Below are 24,215 nucleotides of genomic sequence, written 5' to 3' on the forward strand. Positions count from 1 at the left end.
CTTAAAATAGGTGAGATTTGGGCCCAAAATAGGAGATTTTGGCCATTTGGGTCTATAAAAGGGTAGTGAGAATTCAATGATATGAAGAGGAAGACCCAAATAGAGCAAGAGGTAAAGAGAGGAAAAAGAGGCCCATAGAAGCAAAAGGAAGAAGAAGAAGTTCAAAAGGGATCTAAGGATGAGCAAGAGAAGCGAAGGAAGGAGATCAAATGGGGAGCTTAAGCCCAAGCCTAAGGAAGAGCAAGAGGGAGAAGGTCAAAATAAAAAGAAGAGGAAGATCCAAGTTGGAGCAAGACAAAGTTCTTCTCAAAAATGTAAAGAAGAAGAGTTGGAGTTTTTCCACGTGCTTTCAAGATAAGACTGAAAAAATTGGAGTTTTTGCATTCTTGCGGAATTCTCGTATTGCTAAGATGTCATTATCTAGAGAGTTATGCCCCCTCAAAAATTAGCATAAACACAAGAATTTTGAGGAGGCAATGCCAACCCTATTTGAAAATGAGTTGGCCATTTCTTTGAGGGCATGAAAGACTGTGTGAAGATCAACCACGTCTTTTGCGAGCACAACAAGATGAATAAATCTCTTGCAATTTACACATGGTCATTAGTGACTCGGTTAGCAATGTATCTGGATGGCTTATCCTTCATGGATATTTGTCTCTCATATCAACACAGAGAACTGATGGATGCTCAAGAAGAATTCAAGAAGACATGATCAAGAGAAATTGAAGGAGACATGAGCTAACCTTGATTAGAGCACAAAGACATTGTAGGCTTTCCAAGTGAGGATTTTGACTCTTGAAGAAGAAAATAGAAAACTATGATTCTTGAGGACATGTCTTTGATCCAGGATCCAAATGATCCCCTCTATGACCCAAAAAACAAAGAAGTTAAAAGCGGCTCGTAGTAGTGCACTCCTGCTGATGAGGAAAATGTTGAAATGGGTTGATGTTTTTTTTTTCTATTTTTTCTCTCATTTTTATCGATGCTTGTGTCGGACTGATGTAGTTGTTGATTGAGAATGTTTATTTGTGCATCATTCTTTTGTTTGATGTAGTAAAAATTTTGATGTTGCTTCTAAGGTTGCTTTTCTCTATCCTTTTGAGTTGTGGTTCTCCCATCTCTTGGGCGGTTACATGATGTTGTTGCCCAACTTTTCAGCCAATTTCGTCTGATTTCTTAATTGTCCCTAAGAATGCTTGCCTTTTTCTAGGTTGTTCAATCAAAGAGTGTTCACTTGATGATTGCAATCTGTACTAGAACAGGATCAAAAGGAGAATCCATTTAAGATGCAAGACTCATCTTAAGTTATATAACCAAAGATGTTCGATGTCATTACTATCTCAAGGTTTGTTTGAAACCATAGAGAAATTTTTGTAATTTACACGCATAATGAGGGTAAGTGTTATCAATAAATTCAGGAGGTTGTTTCATAAAAAAATTATCCTCCAATTTATCATGAAGAAAGGCATTAGATATGTCAAATTGTTGTATTTCCCACTGTTTGGTAGTGGCAAGAGTAATAAGCATGCAAATAGTAGGAATTTTAGCAACTAGACTGAATTTTTCATTATAGTCAATACCTTGTTGTTGCGAGACTGAGCTACAGACCTAGCTTTCTATCGTGTTATGAAGTTGTCTAAGTAATACTAATATTTGTTGATGTGCAGGTGGAGGTACAAGTTCCCATGTTCCTTCTTGTTGTAGTGTCATGAACTCTTCGGACATAGCTTGCCTCCAGCGTGAATGTTGAACTGCTTGATGGTAGGTGTGGAGATCATCAAATGAGGTAATGTGGTGTTGTAAGTCTAAGATTTTTTTTTATGTTTTAAGGTGCTAGATTGAGATATGGTGATCATTGATTGGCGTCTGAGGCTGGTTAAAAAATGAGCACAGGATTTGGATTGTGTGGGTTGAGGAAGATTTGTTGAAGATGGGGAATTAGTGAAGATTGAGTGGTGGAGGTAGTGGGAAGAGGAGGGTGAGCTATAGTGGTGATTGGAAATAGGTTCTGAGCAGAGCTTTGTGGGGTAATATTAGTGGAAGAAGCATTGGGAGTATGCGTAGGAGCAATAAAGGTGGAGGTGGGAATTAAAAAAGAAAAAGATTGTGTTGGGGTGGGCGGAAGTTGGCTGGATAAGTTGTTTAGGGAAAAACAACTTTAATGAAATGAACATGTCTAGAAATAATGACTTTCTAAGCCTGTGTGTCGAAGCATCTGTAACCCTTGTGTTGCATGCTATATCCTAGAAAAATGTAGGAAGCTGCCTTTGGAGAGAATTTATTATGAGAGTTCTGTTATTGTCAGAGAAAACATAAGAAACCTAAGGTTTTTAGATGCTCATATTCAGGAGGGTTGTGATAGAGAAGTTGATAAGGAGATTTTTTTAGAAGCGTTTGTACAGGGGAGGCAGTTTATGAGATAGTTGGCGGTTTGAAGTGCATCCATCTAAAATTGGATGGGTAAATGAGTCGTATTTAGAAGATTGCTAGCGGTCTCAATGAAGTGATGATGTTCTCATTCAGCTATACAGTTTTGTTGTGGGTGTAAGGGCAACTAAACTGATGTGTAAGGTCATTTTGAGTAAGATACATTTTTAATTCACTTGACATATATTCTCCACCTTCATCTGTTCTCAAATATTTTATAGTTTTATTAAAATGATCTTTTGTCTTGTTATGAAGAGCAATAAAATGAGAGTTACTTTCACATTTGTATTTTAAAAGTATACATACCTGGTTCCTATTGTGACATTATGCAATTCATTCTTTAACTGAGTGACTCTTGATCGATTCGTGGATTGAAATTGTTTTGTTAGAACGCCCCATATTTCAACAGTCGTGTTTATATGAAGAAGATTTGAAAGAATTGAAGGTGAGATGGTCTACAGTAGTAAGATTCTTGTCTATCAATTATCAAAAAAGATGATTTGGGTTTTCCACATGGGTGTTGTTTTCATTTCTTGTGAATCTTGGTGGCTGGGTGTTTTTGCTATCAAGAAAAGGATTGTATTGGTTAGCAGTAAGAAGTTTAGAGACCTGCACTTTCCATACAAGGTAATTGTCTTGGGCAAGGGAAGTAGTAACCACGTTCTTGATATGGGACATCAAACAATTGAAAGTGGTTCTGAGAATCCATCCTTGTAAAAGGTGATTCTGCTCTAATACTAAACGAGAAAATAGGAAGAGGAGGACTATATCAGAACATACAGAGGCAAAGACTGCGCACAAACTAATTCGACCTGCGGCAAAGACTGCGCACGGGAAAAGAAAAGCCACAATCACGTGGGAGAAGTTTATTTACACCCTTAGAGATCATTAAATACAATAAATTCCTCATTTTGAGTGCTAGCCTTGTGGCCTTGCTCGCTTGAGAGTTATAGTTGTTAAGCTCCAATTCAAGCCGAGCTCATATTCAAGCCAAACACGAACTTACTTCGAACAGATTAGTTTGAATCGAGCCAAACACAAATAAACTTTTCACAAGCTATTTTGAGTACGCGTTGAAAAAGAATAAAGAGATCAAACGAGCCAGACACAGACAAGTTTAGGTCTGCCCAAACTCGGCTCGTTTACACCCCTATTTATGTACATCAATTGTCCCTCCTTTTAGATGAAGATGCATTCAAAATAGGATAAAATGAGCCTTCTATATATACTAATGTTATTTCCTTATAGCACCACGCCAGGTATGTGTTTTTACCAATTCATTTGTATTTTTATATAGATAAATTCTTTAGCTTATTCAAAATTGGAGTTTTGCAATGATATTTCAAATTGTCACTTCAAATACAATGATTCAATTCAAATGGCATGATTTGATATAAAAAGCCAAATTTTTTTTTTCAAAACAAAATCTTTTGCCAATACATTTTCAATTATCAAAAAAAAAATCAAGATTTTAATAAAAAAAATTCAAAATTTTAATTAAAAACATCAAATACATCTTCCATACATAAATAAACTTATAAATATATATATATATATATATATGAAATATGAATGTAAAAATCTCCTTCAAATTATGGAAAGTAGAGGGTGTAAACGAGCTGAATACAAGCAATTGTTCGGCTCATTAAGAAATACCACTATTTGAATTCAGCTCCTTTATATTTCAAGTATAAAAAAATTGTGTTCGTGTTCGACTCATTTTTTTAGCTAGTATAGCTGTTCACTGACAATGAGTCATTTTGATAAGCGTAATCACGTACCACTATTTGAATTCAGCTCCTTTATATTTCAAGCATAAAAAAATTGTGTTCGTGTTCGACTCGTTTATTTAGCAATTATAACACTAGCTGTTCACTGGCAATGAGTCATTTTGATAAGTGTAATCACACAAACATAAGATGTTAAAGGTTGGGACGAGATTTAAAATTTATGATTTATATTAAAACATCATTGAAATACAATTTAATATATTCTTATTCTATATTTTATTAATAATTTTCATTGATTATAAATATTTATAGCTTTGCAATCAATTAATTTTTTAAAAATACTAATCAATTATACATATAATTTTTTTTGAGTCAAAATGAGCCGAGCACAAACAAACAAATCATTGTTCGTGTTCCGCTAGCAAAAAAAAATGTTATATTTGACTCGTTAACGTAATGAATGAATCGAATACGAGCTTCTTAACGAGCTAAACACGAATTATGACCTCAAAGGAAAGTCTTTAATTACACGTTTTATGTCAAATCTTTTATATGATAAGATAATGTTACCATTTCAACCTCCATGAATTAAAATTTACGTTGATCAAATCTCACGCCAATTAATTCTCTCTGATCATCCTTACCCAATTTGATTTGCCTACTAAGAGCTACTGTAAAAGGGCTTCTCTTTTAAAAATATTACTAAATGTGCCACTACCGTATTCCTAAGGCGACCGACAACTGGGGGCGGAGGCCGTTACAGTATAAAATGAAAACCCAAACTGACGGCCACGCACTCTCTCTCTCTCTCTCTCTCTAGAGATGTGTTTAGCTGAGAGAGGGTCTGTGAGTGGATGAGGATTCTGCTCAATCTTTATGATCTTATGAGGTATTGAGGAGGCAAATGCGGATGATGTTCTTGTAGATTGTTCTGGTTTAATGCGATGTTGATGTTAATTTGGTGAGCTTCGGCTTAAGGTTGACGTTTTAGGGTTTGGGAAGTGGAAGAGCGTCAAAAAGAGCGTTTGGAACATTGCGGTTTTTAGGCTTTCCTTCAACGAGAGCGGAGATGCAGCAGGATCAGCGCAAGAAGGTATGATTTTAGTCAGTATCTTGTTCTTTGAACTTTGTTCTTTCCGTCTTTCTATAATTTTATTTTTGGTTTGGAATTAAGATCTGCTCCCGCAGCAAGGTTTTGTTTAGATATTGAAATTGAAATATTTAGATTTTGAATGGTGCGATTAAATTACTTTTTTCCCGGTTGGGTTTTGGTGAGTTCTTTTGAATTGCGAGCATACTTGGATGCTGCTCGTTGTTTCTTGCTTGCGGTTCTTTGTCCGGTTCTTTTTGTTAACTTGAATGTTCTCAATCGTTTTATTGCGATGGAAGTTTGCGTATTTTATCTTCGGTTTTTCTATTGATGGAATTGCCCGGATGAATAGTATTATTATTATTATTATTATTATTATTTGCATGATTCCAATATGAAATGAATGGCAGGTTTTTATGGGTCTTCATATATATGTTTCCCTCAATTTGGCAAACAATTTGAAAATTTACATTGAACTTCGTTGAGGGCCTTGATCTTTTAGATTTTTTTGGTCTTTTGCTTTTCATTCATATTCATCATAATTTGATAATTATTCCTTCTTTTATTTCAAATTCTCTGATTGTTATGTGTCTTATTCTCATTCACCCGCAAGAATTTGATATAACCTCATAGCAACTTTTTTTTTTATTTATTTATTTATTTCCGTTAGATATGTTTTTGATAAATTATGGCTGTTGTTTGTGATCACTGAAATATATATATATATATTGACAGAATGAGATTTTATGCCATCTAACTTTTGCTTTTATTGGGGATTGGGAAGCTCAAGTTGCTTTCTTTATTTAGAGGCTAGATTTCTGTATGCATGCGCTTAAGATGTTCTGGATTCATCTTGAAAAGAAGTTCCGCTCTTTCCCACATCAAATTGAGAAATTGCAGAGTTACCTTGTGATTGTAGTTTTTGTTGAATTAGATTGTAGATTAATAGACCCGGTGGAGTTTGAAAGCAAGTTCGCTAGCACATTATAATTATCTCCCTAGTTATTGTTGCTGTTTGCTGTCAACCATCTATAATTTAGGGATAATTACATACATAGCACTTGAAACATTGTTGTTTACAAAATCCAAGTAATATTTTTGAACTATTGAACCGATGTATTTACTCGTGCCGCGATGAATGGGTTGGGCTTTTATGATGAATTTTAATTTGAGTGACAATTTGAAAAATGGATGAAAGAGGGTTCTAGATTCATGCTATGTATGCAATTTCCCCTAATTTTTATTACATTTCTTTTCCTTTTATTCTTTGAGTTCAAAGACTTTTTGTGACAAAGTGTGATCGTTTATATTTTACAGGATACTCCAGAGATGGACTTCTTCACTGAATATGGGGATGCCAGCAGATACAAAATTCAGGAGGTCATAGGGAAAGGAAGTTATGGAGTTGTGTGCTCCGCTATAGACATTCAAACTGGAGAAAAGGTGGCTATCAAGAAGATACATGATATTTTTGAGCACATCTCAGATGCTGCCCGTATTCTTCGTGAGATCAAGCTTCTTAGACTTCTTAGACATCCTGACATTGTAGAAATAAAGCACATCATGCTACCCCCATCAAAGAGGGATTTTAAAGATATTTATGTTGTTTTTGAGCTTATGGAGTCAGATCTTCATCAAGTTATCAAAGCCAATGATGACTTGACCAAAGAGCATTACCAATTTTTTCTTTATCAGCTCTTACGCGCATTAAAGTATATCCACACAGGTTGAATTCGTTTATTTTCTTATCATAAGTCTGTTAAATTTGAACAATGTTATTGGATGTTGATGTCATTTCATTTTTGCTGGAACTTAATATCACAGTGCTGCTACTATATGGCCTGACAATCTTGCTTGTTTTCTTCAATTTTTTTTTTTCAATAACATCCTGTAAGAATGTAAATATTTATGTACGCCTGTACCTTTGAGCAAAAGAAAACACTTTGGTGTTGTTTTATATTTTTTTTTGGCAGTTCATTGTGTTTTGATGCACTACTGTTATGTAATCAGATCATTTTGCTCGTTGCTTAGCATGCTTATCTTAATTTATACTGAAGTTAATCAAACTAATGCAGCTAATGTTTATCATCGAGATTTAAAGCCAAAGAATATATTAGCAAATGCCAACTGCAAGCTCAAAATTTGTGATTTCGGATTAGCAAGAGTGGCATTCAGTGATACCCCATCAACAGTGTTTTGGACGGTATATCAATAATAATTTGGTTAGATCGCTTTTACTTTTGGTTACTTTGGGAGATCAAAATTAGTTTCATTTGAATTTTTTATTGAAAATATTTAGGATTATGTTGCAACAAGGTGGTATCGAGCGCCTGAGCTATGCGGTTCTTTCTTCTCCAAGGTAATTATTATGTTTTTGAAACATAAAATGCAATTATTTATCATAATTTTATGTTCTTGAAATATTTCCACTTTGCATCATCTTCTGCAAAGCGATCCCTTTTTGTTGTCTTATCACTGGTGCGTTGTATCATCTCTCCCTGTTTAACTACACAACTTTTAATGAATTTCTGATGTCGTTGCACAAGTTCCTCGTATTGGTCTTACTAGAAAGACTTCACTCATAACAGAATTTCAGTTCATTCAAATTCCAGCGAAGTGGTGATTTTAACCGTTATGATTATGAAACTTGATTAAATTTAGTATTTTTCTTGAATTCGGAATCTTTTGTAATCGAACTGTTTTATGGTATGATTGCAATTAATTAAAATGAGGGGCATTTACATACATAGTACGCAATTCTTATGTATCATGTAAACTTTCATATTTACACACATAGCACTTAAATCTATAATATCACATAAATAATAGCTCTATTAACACTTTTTAAAAGTCAAATATATCTTTTCATGCATAGGTCTGAAGCACCAAAGTGCCATGTATGTAATTATGGAAGTTTAGGCGTGAGATATGTAAATACATAAGAGTTGTAGGTATGTAAATTTCCCTCAAAATAAAGTGCTTGTTCAAGAATTATTTTGGACTAGACTACTTGCAAGCTGTATTAGCTATCTGATGTATTTTTTATTAAATTTTTGGTAGTATATATTTTAACTCATGATTTTGTACTTTTTTTTAATTGAACGATGTTTTCTGCGTTTGCAGTACACACCAGCCATAGACATTTGGAGCATTGGTTGCATTTTTGCTGAGGTATTAACTGGGAAGCCTTTATTTCCTGGAAAAAATGTGGTACATCAATTGGACTTGATGACTGATCTTCTTGGCACACCTTCCATAGATTCTATATCTCGGGTATGGTGGTTTTCTCTCGAAATGTTATATTGAAATTTAGAATTTCTTCCAAGCCTGTTGCTTGTTCTCATATCTCTTCTCATTTGACAAAAAGGTTCGAAATGATAAAGCGAGAAGGTTTTTGAGTAGTATGAGGAAAAAGCAACCGATTCCATTCTTGCAAAAGTTTCCAGATGCGGATCCTTTGGCCCTCAAACTTTTGCGAAGACTACTAGCATTTGACCCAAAGGATCGCCCTTCAGCTGAAGAGGTCTGTGCTTATTTGTTTGAGTTATGTGTCAATATGGTCCTTTGACAATTTACATGTGGTCATTTTAGTCCCAAACTTTATAAAAGTATCAAATTAATTCCAAATACTTGTAATATGTGTTGAAATAGTCTCCAAAGAGAACTATTTTAGTTTCTACTAAAAGAGTATGGAAACTAAATTGACTTTGGGACGATGATCCCCGACAAAGAGTCGGGGACCAGTTTCAAACATTTCTTTTGTTTCTTTTTGGTCATGTAACTTTTTTTTCTTGTTTATTAATGCAATCGTAGTTAGACACCATGTTGTAAATGAGAAGAATGTGCATTTTATTTCTCTCATCATTATTTGTTGGCATGCTTTCTCATCTTAAAATGTCTCTGGTTGTAGGCATTGGCAGATCCTTATTTTAATGGTTTGGCCAAAGTGGAGAGGGAGCCCCCTTGCCAACCAATCACAAAAATGGAGTTTGAATTTGAGCGGCGAAGGGTGACAAAAGAGGACATTAGAGAACTTATTTTTCGTGAAATATTGGAATATCACCCTCAACTTCTTAAGGACTATATAAATGGCACAGAGAGAACAAGTTTCATGTATCCTAGGTTATTTATTTATTTTATCTTCCATATCTTTCAACAATTTATTTATTGTTTGCTTATCATGGATATTGTATCTCTATCATTTTAGTGCGGTTGATCAATTCAAAAGACAGTTTGCTCACCTGGAGGAGAACGGTGGAACAAATTCTCCCACGGTTCCTTTAGAGAGGAAACACATTTCTCTTCCTAGGTAATTATTTATTTGCTCTTATAACTATGTTCCATTTCTTATTCAAAATAATTGTTGAGAGAACATGTTGAGAATTGGATCTTATTTAAGGTCTTATTGGTAAAAAGAGAATATTGAAGAACTATAAGGTTTATTTGTAAAACATTGTAATGCCCTATTTAAGCCCATGTTATGAATGTACATATTAGGTAGGTTTTGAGCAATTCTTTGTTTTTGGTATCAAAGCCTAACCTAGCTGCCCCATATCTTCGCCTTCACAGGAAGCTCTGATCGCGACTGCATCACAAGGTTTGGTCGCATCGTCACCTTCCCAACAAGTTTTGATCGTGACTGTCTCGCAGGGTTTAGTCACGAAGGTGTGGAACCTAGCCGTCTCACGTCTTCGCCTTCCCAACAAGCTCTAATCACAACTGTATCGCAGTTGTATGTTGCGTTCTCGAAGTTGCTTTACTGACTGTATCGCGAGGGATTCAGGCAGGAAAGGGCTTCTGCAGTTTGCTGCAAGAGGAAGGAGTGGAGCGACACTATGAAAGGACAAGGGGAGGCGACAGAGGGGAACAAATAGGGAGAGATGCGTGACTTCTGTGTACTGGATGTGCAACAGAAGGAGAAAAAGAAGGGTTTATATGGAGGATCTTGGCCTTGATGGTAAAGTAGATCAAGATCAGGTCAAGAAGAGGAAGTCATGTGTGATCTAGACTTGGATCCTTGTTTAGGAGGAGATGTTGCGGGAGGTAAAGGATTGGAGCATCTGAGAAAGATAAATTCTGAGATTCTGAATGTATTAATCAGACTCATACAGGGAGCTAGCATCTCAATGGGAGCCATTATCTTGACATGTTCTCCGATGCAGGTGGAATTAGATCTCCCTCATGTAGATCTGAAGCTTTATGGACCGGCCATGTATATGAGTTGGTCGTGTTGAATTGAGGTTGTTCTAGTCGGAAAGAGTCTTTAGGGTTATCTGATAGAAGTCAAGGCCAAGACAGAGGGTGACAGTGTTGAGGGGATGAGAGGACCAGACACATCTTTTGATACATCTGATTTCTCAACTCGATGGTTTCATCAATTGCCACATTAGTAGATGACATTCAAAAGGTAAGGGAGGGACATTTGAGCAAAGCTAAAGAGGATTTATGTTGAGATGGAGAACCACATGAGGGTGTTTCAGATTCAATGTGAGATAAAAGCAGCGGTGCATGGTGATAGATCGATTCAGGAATGCGTCATAGATTTGGAGTAGTTGTTGGTGGATCTTGATCATTTCTCACCGGTGACGAGTTGTGGCAATCTGAATTGCAATAAAGGGGGATTTTTACACAGATGAGAAATATGTAATTTTTGGCTCATCTGAACCCAATCATTGATCAAAGGAGATCAATCCTTCTGGCTTAGGTGATTATCCCTTCACTAGATGAGGTCCTTGTTGCAATATTACAAGAGGAGAGTCGCATGAAGCTATACTCTGAGCCAAGCGGACTTCCGGTCGCGCGATCAGCATTGGCTGCCTCGAGCTCAGGTATATGATAGATGTCAAGGAAGAGACTCGCAATTGCTAACATCTGAGTAAGACCTGTCTAAGGCCACCTAAGAAAAGAGAGGCAAGAACATGGACATGGTGGAGGTCGTAGTCATAGTCATGGTGGTTGAAAAGGTGGAAAGAGGGGCTACCGGGCAATCTGATGATAGCAGAGGAGGGAGAGACTGGTGTGATTTTCACCAATGAAGATCATCAATGTCTGCAGTTGTTGAAGTGGAAGCAGAAAGCAACAAGAGATGGGGCTAAGGATGTTTCCAACCAGTTGTCATCAAATGATAACATTGTCGCTTATGCTCACTCTGACAAAGGTACTTGCCTCTATTTCCACCACATGATCATTAGAATGGATTGTAGATTCAGGTGATTCTCGACATGTGGCAGGTACTGCTATAGAGTTTTCTTCTTATACTCCCCCAACAGTACGAGAGAGCATCCAGACTATTGATGGTACAACATGGCCTGTAGTTGGTAAGAGTACAATGAGGGGTACAAATTATATAACTTTGTATAATGTTTTGTATGCTCCTTTTCCTTTATTATCATTATTTTTCAACTAAAATGTGTTGTTTATTTTGATATTCCTAAGCTGATCTATCAAGATAAAATGACGGGTCAGACACTTGGAACTAGAATATTGCATAGTGGACTCTGATACCTAGATCGAGAGGGGATGGACTCAGCTTTGACATCCATGATAGAGAGTGATGGAGTAGGAGAACCTGAGAGGAGTGTAGAGGATGTGTTGTTGCTACATTATAGACGCATGATACATTCTTCTTTCAATTTATTGAGCTGGTTGTATTCTTTTTTGTATGAAAAGGTAAATAAAGAAAAACTTGTTTATGATGTTTATGAATTTGACATGCTTACTAGGAGCTCTTAAACAAAAACTTATTTGTGTTTATTTGTTAATATGAACGTCACATCATTGTATTTGTTGTGTATGCTTATGGCATCGTTGTCATCGGTGATGATGAGACAGAGATATTCCAACTAAAGATAAGATTGGGCAATGAATTTGAGGTAAAAGGATTCTGGACAACTCGATTATTTTCTTGGGATTGAAGTGGCCCGTCAACCCGAGGGGATGGTCTTGTCCTAGAGAAAGTATGTACTAGATCTCACGGAAACAGACATGTTGTGGTGCAAACCTGCTGTCTCTCCAATTGACCAGAAGGTCAAGCTGAGCGCATAGAGCAAAATCAATTGATCGTGAGAGTTACCATAGATTGGTGAGCTATTTGATCTATCTGTGTCACACATGACCCGAAATCTCTTTTGCAGTGAGCATAGTGAGCCAATACATGCTTGTTCCAAGGAATGGTCATATGGATGCAGTGGATTATGAGATACTTGAAAAGTGCACCAGGAAAGGGATTGATCTTCAGAAAGAATGGGCATGTAGACATTGAGGCATTTTGTGATGCTGACTGGCCGAGTTGTGCATATGACGAAGATCTACCTTTAGGATGTTGCACGTTTGTAGGGGGCAACTTGGTCTCTTGGTAGAGCAAAAAACGGTCTGTAGTAGCAAGGTCAACAACAGAGTCAGAGTATAGGGCCAAAGACTTAGGAGTTGCAGAGATGATGTGGTTGAGATCCTTGTTAGTTGAGCTCAAGGTGGACCAAAGAATTCAAATGAATTTGTGGTGCAACAACAAGTGAGCAATTAGCATTGACAACAACCCGGTGCAACATGATAGAACCAAACATGTGGAGATTAATAGATTTTTCATCAAGGAAAAGCAAACTAACTGGCTTAAAGCTAAATAACAGGCTACTGGAGCTAAGTTACATAGCCACTACAGAGCAAGTGGCTAACAGCCTCACTAAAGGACTTAGTTTATTAGATTTGTCTAGGTTGTGTGATAAGATGGGCTTAGTGGATATTTTTGCCCATCTTGAGGGATAGTGTTGAGAAGTGGACTATATTTAGGGTCTATTGGTAAAAAGAGAATATTGAAAAAGTCTAAGGGTTTATTTATAAAATGTTATAATACCTATTTAAGCCCATGTTATGAAGGTACATATTAGGCTTTGAGCACTTATTTCTTTTGACCATTATATCAGCATTCATGCATCATGCATGCTTTGGTTTGGCTATAATTTTATCCGTTGCTTGGGGTTTGATTCAAAATAATATTAGCAGTGGTCAATTTCTAAACATTTTTTATACTAAGCTCTTTTATTCGTTCCATGCGCCAGTAGCAGTGATTTTGACTCTTTTATGGGTTCATTGTATTCTATAAAAAAAATAAGGATGTTACTATAACGGACAGCATTAGCAGGCCAGAAGGCTGAGTTGATTATCTTCTTCTTGTGGACAAATCATTCATATTTCTCCTCCATTCCTCTCCTTTTTTCCCCTTGTGTAAAACTTGCGATTGTTTTTTCACCCTTCTTCCTCGTTTTCCATGTTTTCTTTGCTTTTTCCCTCCTCCATTGGGACTTTTTTTAAAAACGCCCAGTCAACCGCTTGATTGCTTCATGCATTCTGCATTTATCTTTTTTTTTCCTCAGAGGGTATATTTGAAACCAAAACTTACATTTTCCATCTACCATCTAATAAATTATCAAACTTTTCTTCCATTTTGATTCCTGGTAAAAAAAGGTTTTCTCTCGAATTCTTGCTTAGTTGTACTTCAGAATAAAGAAACAATTTGGGGGAAGGATATAGTTTGGAAGTGAGACTGTTGATGGTCAACAAACTTTTAGCATGTCAGGTTGCCCTTCATTTAGAATGTTTCTTTTCAAATTTAAGATATTCAATGGTCCTGCAGTTTTTTATTCTTATTTTTGAAAAAAAAAAAAGAGAGCCCAAATGAACGAGTCCAAAACAATCGGGGATGTTTAGATACTTGAGGCCTCAAATGAAACATCTCAAGTGGTAATAGATCATAAAATAATAATCAATCTTCCTAATTGTGCATGGTGATAATTTCCCCTCGAAATCTTAAATCTCCACTTGCACCAAAGAATGCTAGAAAAATTATGTCCAACTAGAAATTTATTAAATTTATTGATTCATGCTCTGTTTGGCGCAGCTGCAGCTGCGCTGTCCCAAAAAGCTGCTGCGGGGAAGCTGACTGTCTGTTTGGTGCAGCTGCGTGAAAACAGCTGCGGAGCAACTGTTCCTACAAAATGACCATACTACTCCTGTTTTGTAAAATTGTTTGAGATAAGACTGTAACAGCGACATTTTTGGAACTTCAGAAGCAAAAATTCATTTCAAGGAAGTTGCTGGTGATATTTATAAATGTAAGATGTGCGCATTAATAAGTTACATGGTTATAAAAACAATGTTATAAAAATTTGTTGAAATACTTGAACTTCTATCAAGAAGTCTAACAATAAGTGTGAGCATAGAAAAGAAATGCATCCAAAATTATAGAAGAGAAAATACAAACCCATATGCAATCACATAAAAGACCTAAAAGACCACTAGGCACAACTTGCAGAAAATGATAGCAGAAAATGAGTGTGATGCTGGTGCATCAAACAGCAAAATCGAATGCCTCCTATGAAATTCCTAAATCAGTTTAAAATAAGCTATAACATGGAAATGCAACTGCGTTAATAGCCATCGAACACAATCCAACCTAAGCAAACATAAAAAATTCTAGATCTACAAAGATTGGCCTCTGTTCCATCTCACAGAACAAAAAAGAAAAATAAATAAATAAATATATTATCAGTGCGAAGAGAAGGAGAGGAGGAAGCCATTGGAGAAGAAGGCATACGAAGCTGATGGGTATCGTGAGCGCATGTCATAGAGAAGGAGGAAGTCGTTGGAGAAGAAGGCATACGAAGTTGATGGGTATCGTGAGTGCATGTCAGAGAGAAGGAGGAAGCCGTCGGAGAAGAGGATGAGAGGTGATCTTCGATCGCAGGAGCACATATTTGACGAGCGAAAATGTTTTGGGTAGGGTATTAGGGTAAAACGTAGAGTGCCGAAGTTGGGCTGCGGGGTATTATACACGTTCCGCGTTCGAGCCAAATCGCGTCACACCGCAGACTAGCCTCCGCCCTAAACATCAAAATTATACGGCGCGGTGCCGCGCAGCAGCGAAATCGCTGCGCCAAACAGGGTCTCAAAGAATACATAGATTGAAATATTTTTTATATATCTTATAATTCATTCTAATATTTATAATCACACAACCTCCTTGAAATTACAATTAAAAAAATTTATAAGTTAACAATATGAATTAAAACTCATCGAATCTTGTAGCAATCTTATCCCACAATCATATCATAATCGAAAGAGTTGTAAGTGTTGTAATCGAAAATCTTGTAATAGTTTCATCTTGAAAAACTCACAATCACGAAGGTTGCAAGGGCATCAAAAGTCCCCTAATATAAGGGATCTTGTAATAAAAATATCGAGGGAGGTTTGGTTCTTACTAAATGTTTAGTTGATATTCATGAAGTAGAATTGGACATAATTATTTTAATTCTTGTGGAGAAGTCCATGAATTATCACCTATCCTCCTTTGCATTTTATAAAACATCTTTAATATTTGCCATCAATAATGGAAATGATTTCCTCTTCAATAATAGCTTCATAAGTGAAAATTAGCTTTGTGATATGTTGGATGTGAATCCCAATGGAGATGGCAAAAAGAAGAATTCTAGATATTATTTGAGGATTCATGATCATCATCATCATTAGCTTTGTTCTAACTATTTAGGGTCTACATTTTGAATATTATTTTTTTATTTATTTTTGTTGATTGTTATTTGAGAAGTTAAATCTTTTTTTTTTCAAAATCCTAATGTATAATTTCTATCCATTTAAGGTCTACCCCGTTTTTTCCTAATCACTGAACAATAATTTTAGCAATTAGTTTTGTGCGCATATTATCTATGTTTTTTTGCAATGTACAAACCGTCTTAGTCTATGTCTAGTTGTCTTATCTTCGATGTATGTGATTCCAATTCCTTTTCCCTAGTATATTCATTTTTTTATTTTATTCTTCATAGCTTTTTCATGCATCCATCTTTACATTCTTTTTTCATATATACTCAATTTAGATATCAACCTTTTTTCTTACATCCCAGCATTTGAATCAATACAATATCACCAACATAATTATAGTTTTATTAAATTTATCTTTAAATCTTAATTATATTATCTTTTTACACAAAACTCTAGAGACTTTTTTTTTTGTTTTAATCATGCATCTTGAACTCTAAAAATTATATTGTCATTTATATATTTATTCTTTTGTGTGATGTTTAAACCTATTACATTTAAGCATTATATTATCTTTTAATATTATTAACTGATAATTATTAATATTATACCCATTTAAATTATATATTTATATATTTATTATTTTTTCTACTAAATTTTAATGCTTTTATCTTTAAAATATTTTCTCCTTTTTATAATTTTTATCGGCTTCTAAATAATTATAAATGCAAAAGCATTGCATAAGGAATTTCACCTTAAATGTCATTTGTAAGCATATTCATATCTCTACAACTATTTCTAATGTTGCTCAGTGTTTTATCATACACACATTTACCAAATCTAATTATCATGGCGCACGATCATCTGTCTTCTAAAGTACAATAAAAAAATTGGGGAAAATCTTCTCATGATCTCTATATTTCTACATTTCAGTATTTTAAAGTAAAAATTATTTTATAATGGATATCTCTAGTATTTAAAATGGTTATTCAAAATTAATATCATTTTTGTGAGCCTACTTTCCATCATACTGTTTCGTAGCATCATTGTATGACTTATAAGTTTGATTCTTTTATAGTTTACAATCTTGAATATCAAATCATATTTTTTTTTCAATTATTATTTATTTATTTTTGTTCTTTTTTAACCGGATAGCATCTTTTTTAATATCACAGGTAGGCACAGAGCTTCTTGCATTAGAACATATTGATTCCCATCACCATGCTTGGTAAAGGAAAAATGGAACATTACTTTTGATCGAGATTTCAACATTGGCTGCATAACACTAAGATAAACCTTCTAAAGGGGAATTAATAACTAATTGATAAATTTGTATGTTATATGCACTTAACCAAACAACTGGATTGGCTGAGCGAAAGAAATGTAGTAGAAAATTAGAAATCTTCTATGCGTAGTACGTCCATTTAAAGAACCGGGCGAGCTTATAATCTTATAATTATGTCCCACAAGCAACAAAAATTGTAAGTTTTTTATTAATAACACTAATTATGATGTAGACATCCATCTCGCTCCCACTCTTAGGATGGCCCAGTCTAGGAGGGATCCATTACAGCTACTCTAGCCCTCATGGTTCGGCAGGTCCTCCCTTAGGAGTTCCTATTTATCATATTTAGATTATTGTTAGGGCTAATTTTTCTTCTTTGGGACATATAAATGTGTTGTGAATTCCTATTTTTTAGACTTTTGGTGTTTCTTTATATTTTTTGAGATTGTTTCTCTATGATTTAACTATAAGGAGTGCTATACCATTTTTCTTGTGCAAGTGGTATATTTGTATCTTGTTTAAGTTAGGTGATGGATCTTCCTTGGCATTCGTGGTCGCCGATCGCATCTTTTCACTATGTTTTCTACTTTCTTTCTCTGGGACAATAGTCGCAACTACCGTTTCTTCTTTTGATCTTTATGAACCTCACATTCACTTCTCCCCATTATCCAACATTTCACATGTAGATCTGATCCTCAAATACCTTTTAAAAATTCTAGATCGGTGTCAAACTATGTCTAATTGAAGGAAACATGCCTCTATTATCGAACAAATTGGTCACTTTTGAATCCAATTTGTCCATGGACACTTGCTTATACTATTAAAACTGTTTAAGAAACCATAAAATAAAAGAAAGAGACAAAAAGAGAATCTAGAGAGAAGCTATGTGATTTCTCATTGCTAGTATGAGTGTAAGTGAGATGAGCTTGAGTGAAATTGTTGTATGCTCATGATTGGTTCATTGAATTTGCTATTATTTGAAATCGGTTCATTTTTTAAATTGTTTGTGAACATTGTGTTTGTGCTAAACTCATTTGAATTTGAGTCGATTTTAAGAAGTTGAAAATAAATAAATAACTTACCAAACACGATAAACTTTTTTTGACTTATCTATTTACTAATTACTAAATAAGAAAAAAATATATAATATATATACATAAATATTGATATAATAACAAGCCGAGCATGATAGTGTGGGAGTGTGGGTCGTTTGGTCTAGAGGGCTTAAGTGTGCGAAACAGGAAAAAGAACAGATAATTTTTGCATGAGTTTGAGTGGGGAAACATGAAGAAGATGGGATTTTTGGGTAGAAAGTTCTGTGTTGCGTGTGTAGGAGACTTAGGCGTGGAGTTGGGAGGATAAAATATGGGGGAGCGAGATTCGGGCGCTGTATCAGCAGACATGTGGGCGACTGCAGAATTAAAAGAGAATTTAATAGGATATTTTAAATCAAAACTAACATTAATATTAAATTAGTGTATAATATTGACATTACTATTATAAACTTAAAAGAAAATGAAATAAAGATTTTTGTGTTATCCCCTGCTTGCATGTTCTTGTTTGTCGTACATTTTAATTTGTGTTGACTCTGACTATGAATCACCTCGATTTGCCTATTACAAGATATGAGCAAAAATTCAAATAATATGGGTGTCCTTTATAGATAGTTTTGACGTTTTGGATGTGCTCGCAGGATTCATTATGCGAATAGGTTCATCTAAGCCACCTTTGTTATTGTTGAGTCGCTTGAAGCAATTTTACATCATATGCACAGAGTTGCATTAAATTCCTGACTTTTTCGTCATGTTTAGTCGAGTCAATTGAAGTAGATCCTCTTGATAGATTTTGATGCTCTCGATACAATGGAGTTGTCCATCTTACGAGCGTGCGATGTTCCGGGTGACTTTGTGCATGATTGAGATATTTCATAATTTATCGTGTGATGTCCCATTCATCATTTTCTGCTTTCTCCACATCTGATTGACTCATATTGTGAAGTAGATGTGATGGTCAACAAACCAGTTCTAAAGAAAATTAATTCATGTGGCTTAAATATTTGTCATGATGAATTATTCCCTTTTGAATTTAACTACATTAGATGGAGATTTGAATTTTGAATTTTCTTTAGACTAGTTATTATGACTAACTTTCTTTAATATATGTGCACAATTTCACTTTCTTTATTAAATGTTTTTTATAAACTTGTAAATCAAGAAACTAAGAGTAGAATTAAAATAAAATTAATATCAGTATAACTCTGGTCGGTAATTTTACTATATACTAAGAGTATTTATTTATTTTCAGTTGAAATGAATTCATATTCTAATTTTGTAGGTTCATGAATGTTTCAAATTAATTTTTAGATTTAAATTCTGACGATGCTCAATTTTATGTTCACGATTAGCTTCATGAGATTATGTGCAAGTTCAAACTCAACAAAATCAGATTAGGATCATTTTGGTTATTGTAAATATGTTTCTACATTCTATTTTTTAAAGCATATTCATGAAATTTTCCCGGAAAAAAAATCATGAAATAGAGTTTCAATTAAACCAGTTTAGCCATGGGTTAATGTATTTGACAGAGTGAAGAGATAATGGATTTGTAGGCATATAAACCACTGGCATAATAGTTATAATAAGACAATAATGGTAATATTTCTTAATCTTTAGAGCTTTATATAAGGCCGGAGCTAATATCTTTGAAAAATTATAGTTTAATTCGTGTTTAGTTTTTTGTTCAAGGCGTTTATTAAAACTCATATCAATAACAAAGCTATATATTCATGTAAATCATATGTGGCTAGAAAACTTCCAATCTGACAACCATCCAAATAAGCTAACTCCTTTTATTTAAACTGTTGAAATTTATCTTATCGTTGATCTTTGTATTCACTCAATGGAAATTTTTATTTTTGAAGCTTATGTTTCATATTTATTGGAGGAGATTTAAATGGGTATATCGGTAAAGTGGTAGAAGATTTCAGAAATATTCATGATGGTTATGATTTTGGAGTGACTAATGAAGAAGGTAGAGTCATTTTAGATTTTGCTTTAGTGTATGATTGTGTTATTACTAATACTTTATTCAAGAAATAAGATGAGCATCTTATTACATATAAGAATGGATCTAATAAAACACAAATTGATTATTTTCTTATGATAGGAAGAAATCGCCGAGATTGTAAAGATTTTAAGGTTATTCCAAGTGAGGATTTGAGTACCCAACATCGATTATTAGTTCTAGATTTTCAGATAAAGAATTATAAAATAAAGAATATTAGGACTCATCATGGTAGAATTAGATGAAAAAATCTAAAAGACAAAATTATTTTTATGAGTAATATTCAAGATTTTAAAATTTGTGATGTTCATAAAGAAGCGAATGCTATGTGAGATAAAGTAACAAAAAATATTAAACAAGTAGCAAAAGATGTATTTGGAGAATCAAAAGAAAAAATATCTAAAAATAAAAATAGTTAATAGTGGAATAATAATGTGCAAGAAAATATAAAATATAAGATATGTTATAAAAATTGGTTTAAATGTAAAAGTTTAGAGAACTGAGAAAAATATCAAACGACCCGCAGAGAGTCTAAAAAAATAATTTGCGACGCTAAAACGCTAAAAATTATATTTTTAGTGTTCTTTATAACAGATTAAATACTAAGAAGGGTGAAAAATATATGTAGAAACTAGTCAAATAAAGAGAAAAGAAAAGTAAAGATTGAAAAGAAAAGTAAAGAGAAAAGAAAAGTAAAGATTTAACTCCAGTAAAGTGTATTAAAGATAAAAATCAAAAAGTGTTTTTCTTGGAAAAAGATATTCAACATAGGTGGATGAGTTATTGTGATAAACTTCTTAATGAAGTTTCTGAAATACGATCGACCTTAGTGATTTTAATATCGTCAATAATAATAAAACGTTTCATGTTTACCGTCACATTAGTAAAAAAGAAGTTGAGGAGGCTTTAAAGAAAACCAATGGTGAAAAATCTATAGGACCTGATGATATCCCAATTGAAGTGTGGAAATTTTTAGGAGATTTGGGAGTTTCTTAGCTTCCTAAACTCTTTAATATTATTTTAAAAACTAAAATATGCCTAAGGAATGGAGGAAGAGTATTTTGGACCCCATTTTTTAGAATAAAGGAAGAATAAAGGGATGCACAAGAGTGCGCAAATTATAGAGGAATTAAGTTGATGTGTCATACTTTAAAATTATGGAAGAGGGTTATTGAACATAGGTTAAGACATATTATTAAGATTTTTTCTCATAATCAATTTGGATTTATGTCGGGCTGGCCTACTACAGAAGCTATACATTTATTGAGAGGTTTGATGAAGAAGTTCAGAGATAATAAAGAGGATCTAAATTTGATTTTTATTGATTTAAAAAAAGCTTACAATAAGGTTCCAAGAGATATCCTTTGGAGAGTTCTTGAGAAGAAATGTGTTGATATGATTTATATTAAAGTCATTAAAGATATGTATACTAGAGTTGCTACTTGTGTTCGAACGAAAGAGGATTGACCAATTATTTTCCTATTTCTGTTGGATTACATCAGGGATCGGCTTTAAGCCCATATCTTTTTGTTTTAGTTATGGATGGTTTTACTAGACATTTACAAGAGGATGTACCTTGGTGTATGTTTTTTGCTGATGGTATCCTTCTCGTGGATAAGAAGAGAGAAAAAGCCCAGGAAAAACTTAAATTATGAAGGTCTACATTGGAGTCTAAAGGCCTTCATTTAGTGGAACTAAAACTGAATACATGAAATGTAATTTTAGTAGTAGTAGCTCTAATGACAGAAGTGTAACTTTGAGTGATCAAATTATTAAAAGATGTGAACAATTTAGATATCTCAGGTCTGTTGTTCAAAGAGTTGAATGTTGGCCTTTAAAAGAAAAGCATAGTACTAAGTTAAGTGTCGCCGAGATGAGAATGATTAGGTGGATGAGTAGCTTTACATTTAGAGACAAAATGCTAAATGAATATCTTCATGATAGGGTTGGTGTAGCTCCAATGACGAACAAAATTAGATAGAGCTTCTTAGATGGTTTGGTCATATTAAACGTTGACCATCTAATGATCCGATTAGGAGAGTAGATGTTTTAGATTTGATTTATGTTAAGAAAAGGCAGAGGTAGACCTAGGAAGACTTGGGCTTATTGTATAAAAAATGATCTTAATTTATTAGAACTAAATGAAAATATGACACTAAATAGGACGCAATGGAGAAAAAGAATTCATGTAGCCGACCCTGCGTAGTGGGATTGTTGTTGTTGAAGCTTATGTTTCATATTTAGTTCTTGTAAATTTCATTTTGCTGGTAATATTCCATCAAAAGAATCAAGCTTGTACACTTGTTTTAATTCAGCAAATTTTTTTCTTTATGAATCTAGCACTATGACCTTCTAAGAAATCTTACAAATTATCTAATCCAATTTGAAATTCAATCTTCGTAGACCGACCGTGCTCCATTCAACCACAATCTCTCCAAAGGAACAAATTATTAATCCCCGAAAAGCCGAGGGGTTTTCTGAACATTTCGCCAGGCTTCCACAGGCACCTCAAAGAATCCCACTTGGTCTGCTCCTTCAAACTGCTCCTGATAAGTTCTGCATAGCCATTCCTTCAACTGTTTTGAAATGCTGAAGCTGCTTGCTAATTTGAATTTCAGCCAAGCCAGGCAGAATTGTGAGTCCAATATTTTCATTCGAAAATGGAAGCGTGAAGGAACCCTCTGATCCTCGAAGATTGATTCGAAATGCAATGCTTCCACCACACCCTGATCTTCATCCCCCCAAGAGTGTTGGTAAGACTGAAAGCAAGAAGGCTGAAGCGTCAGAAGAGAGGGATGATAGTCGCCGGCTTAAACCGCCGCAGCCATTTATGCCGAGCAAGATCGCTCCAGAAGTCGCAGTTGACGTGAGGGGTTTGCCATTCTTTGTTGGAGGTTCGCAGAGGAAAAATGGTGCTGGCCAGTTTGGGATTCCAGGGATATACTAGGGGATAAGAAGAAGCACCGTGGCAGGTTAAGATGGCGTCGATTTGTATGCTGGCTAGCTCGAGCTGGTGTGGATGGTGGTGAGGCTGGAATGTGTGGGGGTAAGCACAAGTCTTGAGAGAAATTATTTGGAAAGAGGCAAAGAGGTGGGATAAGATTGATACTTTATGTTACAGGGAGAGGTTCATCTGCATTGTTTGTTTGATATGCTGATATGGAGACTAATGTTTAAAAAAATGTAAAGTTGTAGCTAAGGATGTTTATACTCTTTTTAGGGAGAGTATAGACTCTTTAAGTTATATGACTGATTTTATTTTTTTATTTTTTTTTCCTTCCCTTTTAGCTGTTGCTGAAAATAAGGAGCTACTCTCACGACTAGGGCTGTCAAAAAAGACTAAGGATAGGGCTGGAAAAAAAGCTCGTTGTTCGCAAGTAGCTCGTATTCGGCTCGTTCGTTAAATAAACGAGCCGAATACAGACCAGTTTTTAACGCTCGAATTATAAACGAGCCGAACACGAACAACTATTTGTAATTGCCAAAAAATTATATAATTATTTATATAATAATATATATAATAATATATTATATATATTTACATCTAAGTTTAAATCATAACACCTCATATGGCAATGTGATCAATGCATTCTTTTATATATATTTGATACATGTTCGAATCCCACATCTTATATCTATTTTTCTCAATTTAAATTTAACGAGCCAATTTCAAGCCGAACACAAACATACTGTTCACGAGCCGATTTCAAACACGAGTCAGCCTGAGCTCACTCAAGCTCGGCTCGTTTACACATCCCTACTAAGGACTGTTATAAGGGGGAGGTTGGTATATATTAGTTGTATCTACTTGGTTTCATTTGAAAAGCAGCTGTGCCTTTTTTTTTTCTACTTTTTACTAATGTCAAAAAAGCAAAAACTAAAAATAAAACTGCAAAATTAGAAAAAAAGAAATTTACATGCATACAACACATTTCTTATGTACATTCATATATAATATCCAAAGTTTAATTTTGACACTTTGAGAAGAACCTCGTGTCATAAATTTATATTTCAGTTATAAAACAATAGTGATGGTGTTTATTTAGATGTGATGGTATGGATGTAAATGACATGT

The 24,215-nt window shown here is 34.5% G+C and overlaps 1 protein-coding gene across 4 annotated transcripts; it reads left to right on the forward strand.

Annotated features, from left to right (window-relative positions):
• The first annotated feature begins 5,180 nt into the window (after positions 1–5,180).
• On the forward strand, positions 5,181–23,306 carry LOC110020533 (mitogen-activated protein kinase 10-like). Of its 4 annotated transcripts, none has more exons than XR_002293535.1 (11): positions 5,181–5,250; positions 6,565–6,973; positions 7,323–7,450; positions 7,547–7,606; positions 8,371–8,520; positions 8,615–8,770; positions 9,158–9,369; positions 9,455–9,556; positions 9,817–11,404; positions 11,478–11,564; positions 22,544–22,605. XR_002293535.1 is itself a non-coding variant. In XM_020718673.1 (10 exons), the coding sequence occupies exons 1-10, from the start codon at positions 5,227–5,229 to the stop codon at positions 23,085–23,087; spliced, it is 1,692 nt and encodes a 563-aa protein (XP_020574332.1). In that variant the 5' UTR covers positions 5,181–5,226; the 3' UTR covers positions 23,088–23,306. The 4 variants fall into 4 exon arrangements, 1 of the variants encoding a protein (XP_020574332.1); XR_002293536.1 differs by lacking the exon at positions 22,544–22,605 and adding an exon at positions 11,683–11,975 and having other exon boundaries at positions 11,478–11,582; XR_002293537.1 differs by lacking the exon at positions 22,544–22,605 and adding an exon at positions 11,683–11,975.
• The last annotated feature ends 909 nt before the right edge of the window (positions 23,307–24,215 follow it).

The sequence above is a fragment of the Phalaenopsis equestris genome, unplaced genomic scaffold (genome assembly GCF_001263595.1).
Source record: "Phalaenopsis equestris unplaced genomic scaffold, ASM126359v1 Scaffold000099, whole genome shotgun sequence".
Taxonomy (NCBI): domain Eukaryota; kingdom Viridiplantae; phylum Streptophyta; class Magnoliopsida; order Asparagales; family Orchidaceae; genus Phalaenopsis; species Phalaenopsis equestris.

Bases quoted from the DNA above. Each gene is read 5' to 3' on its own strand.
- LOC110020533 (XM_020718673.1), top strand. From the start codon at position 5,227: ATGCAGCAGGATCAGCGCAAGAAG. The intron at 5,251-6,564 runs GTATGATTTTAG...TATATTTTACAG, and splicing joins AGCAGGATCAGCGCAAGAAG to GATACTCCAGAGATGGACTT. The intron at 8,771-9,157 runs GTCTGTGCTTAT...CTCTGGTTGTAG, and splicing joins ATCGCCCTTCAGCTGAAGAG to GCATTGGCAGATCCTTATTT.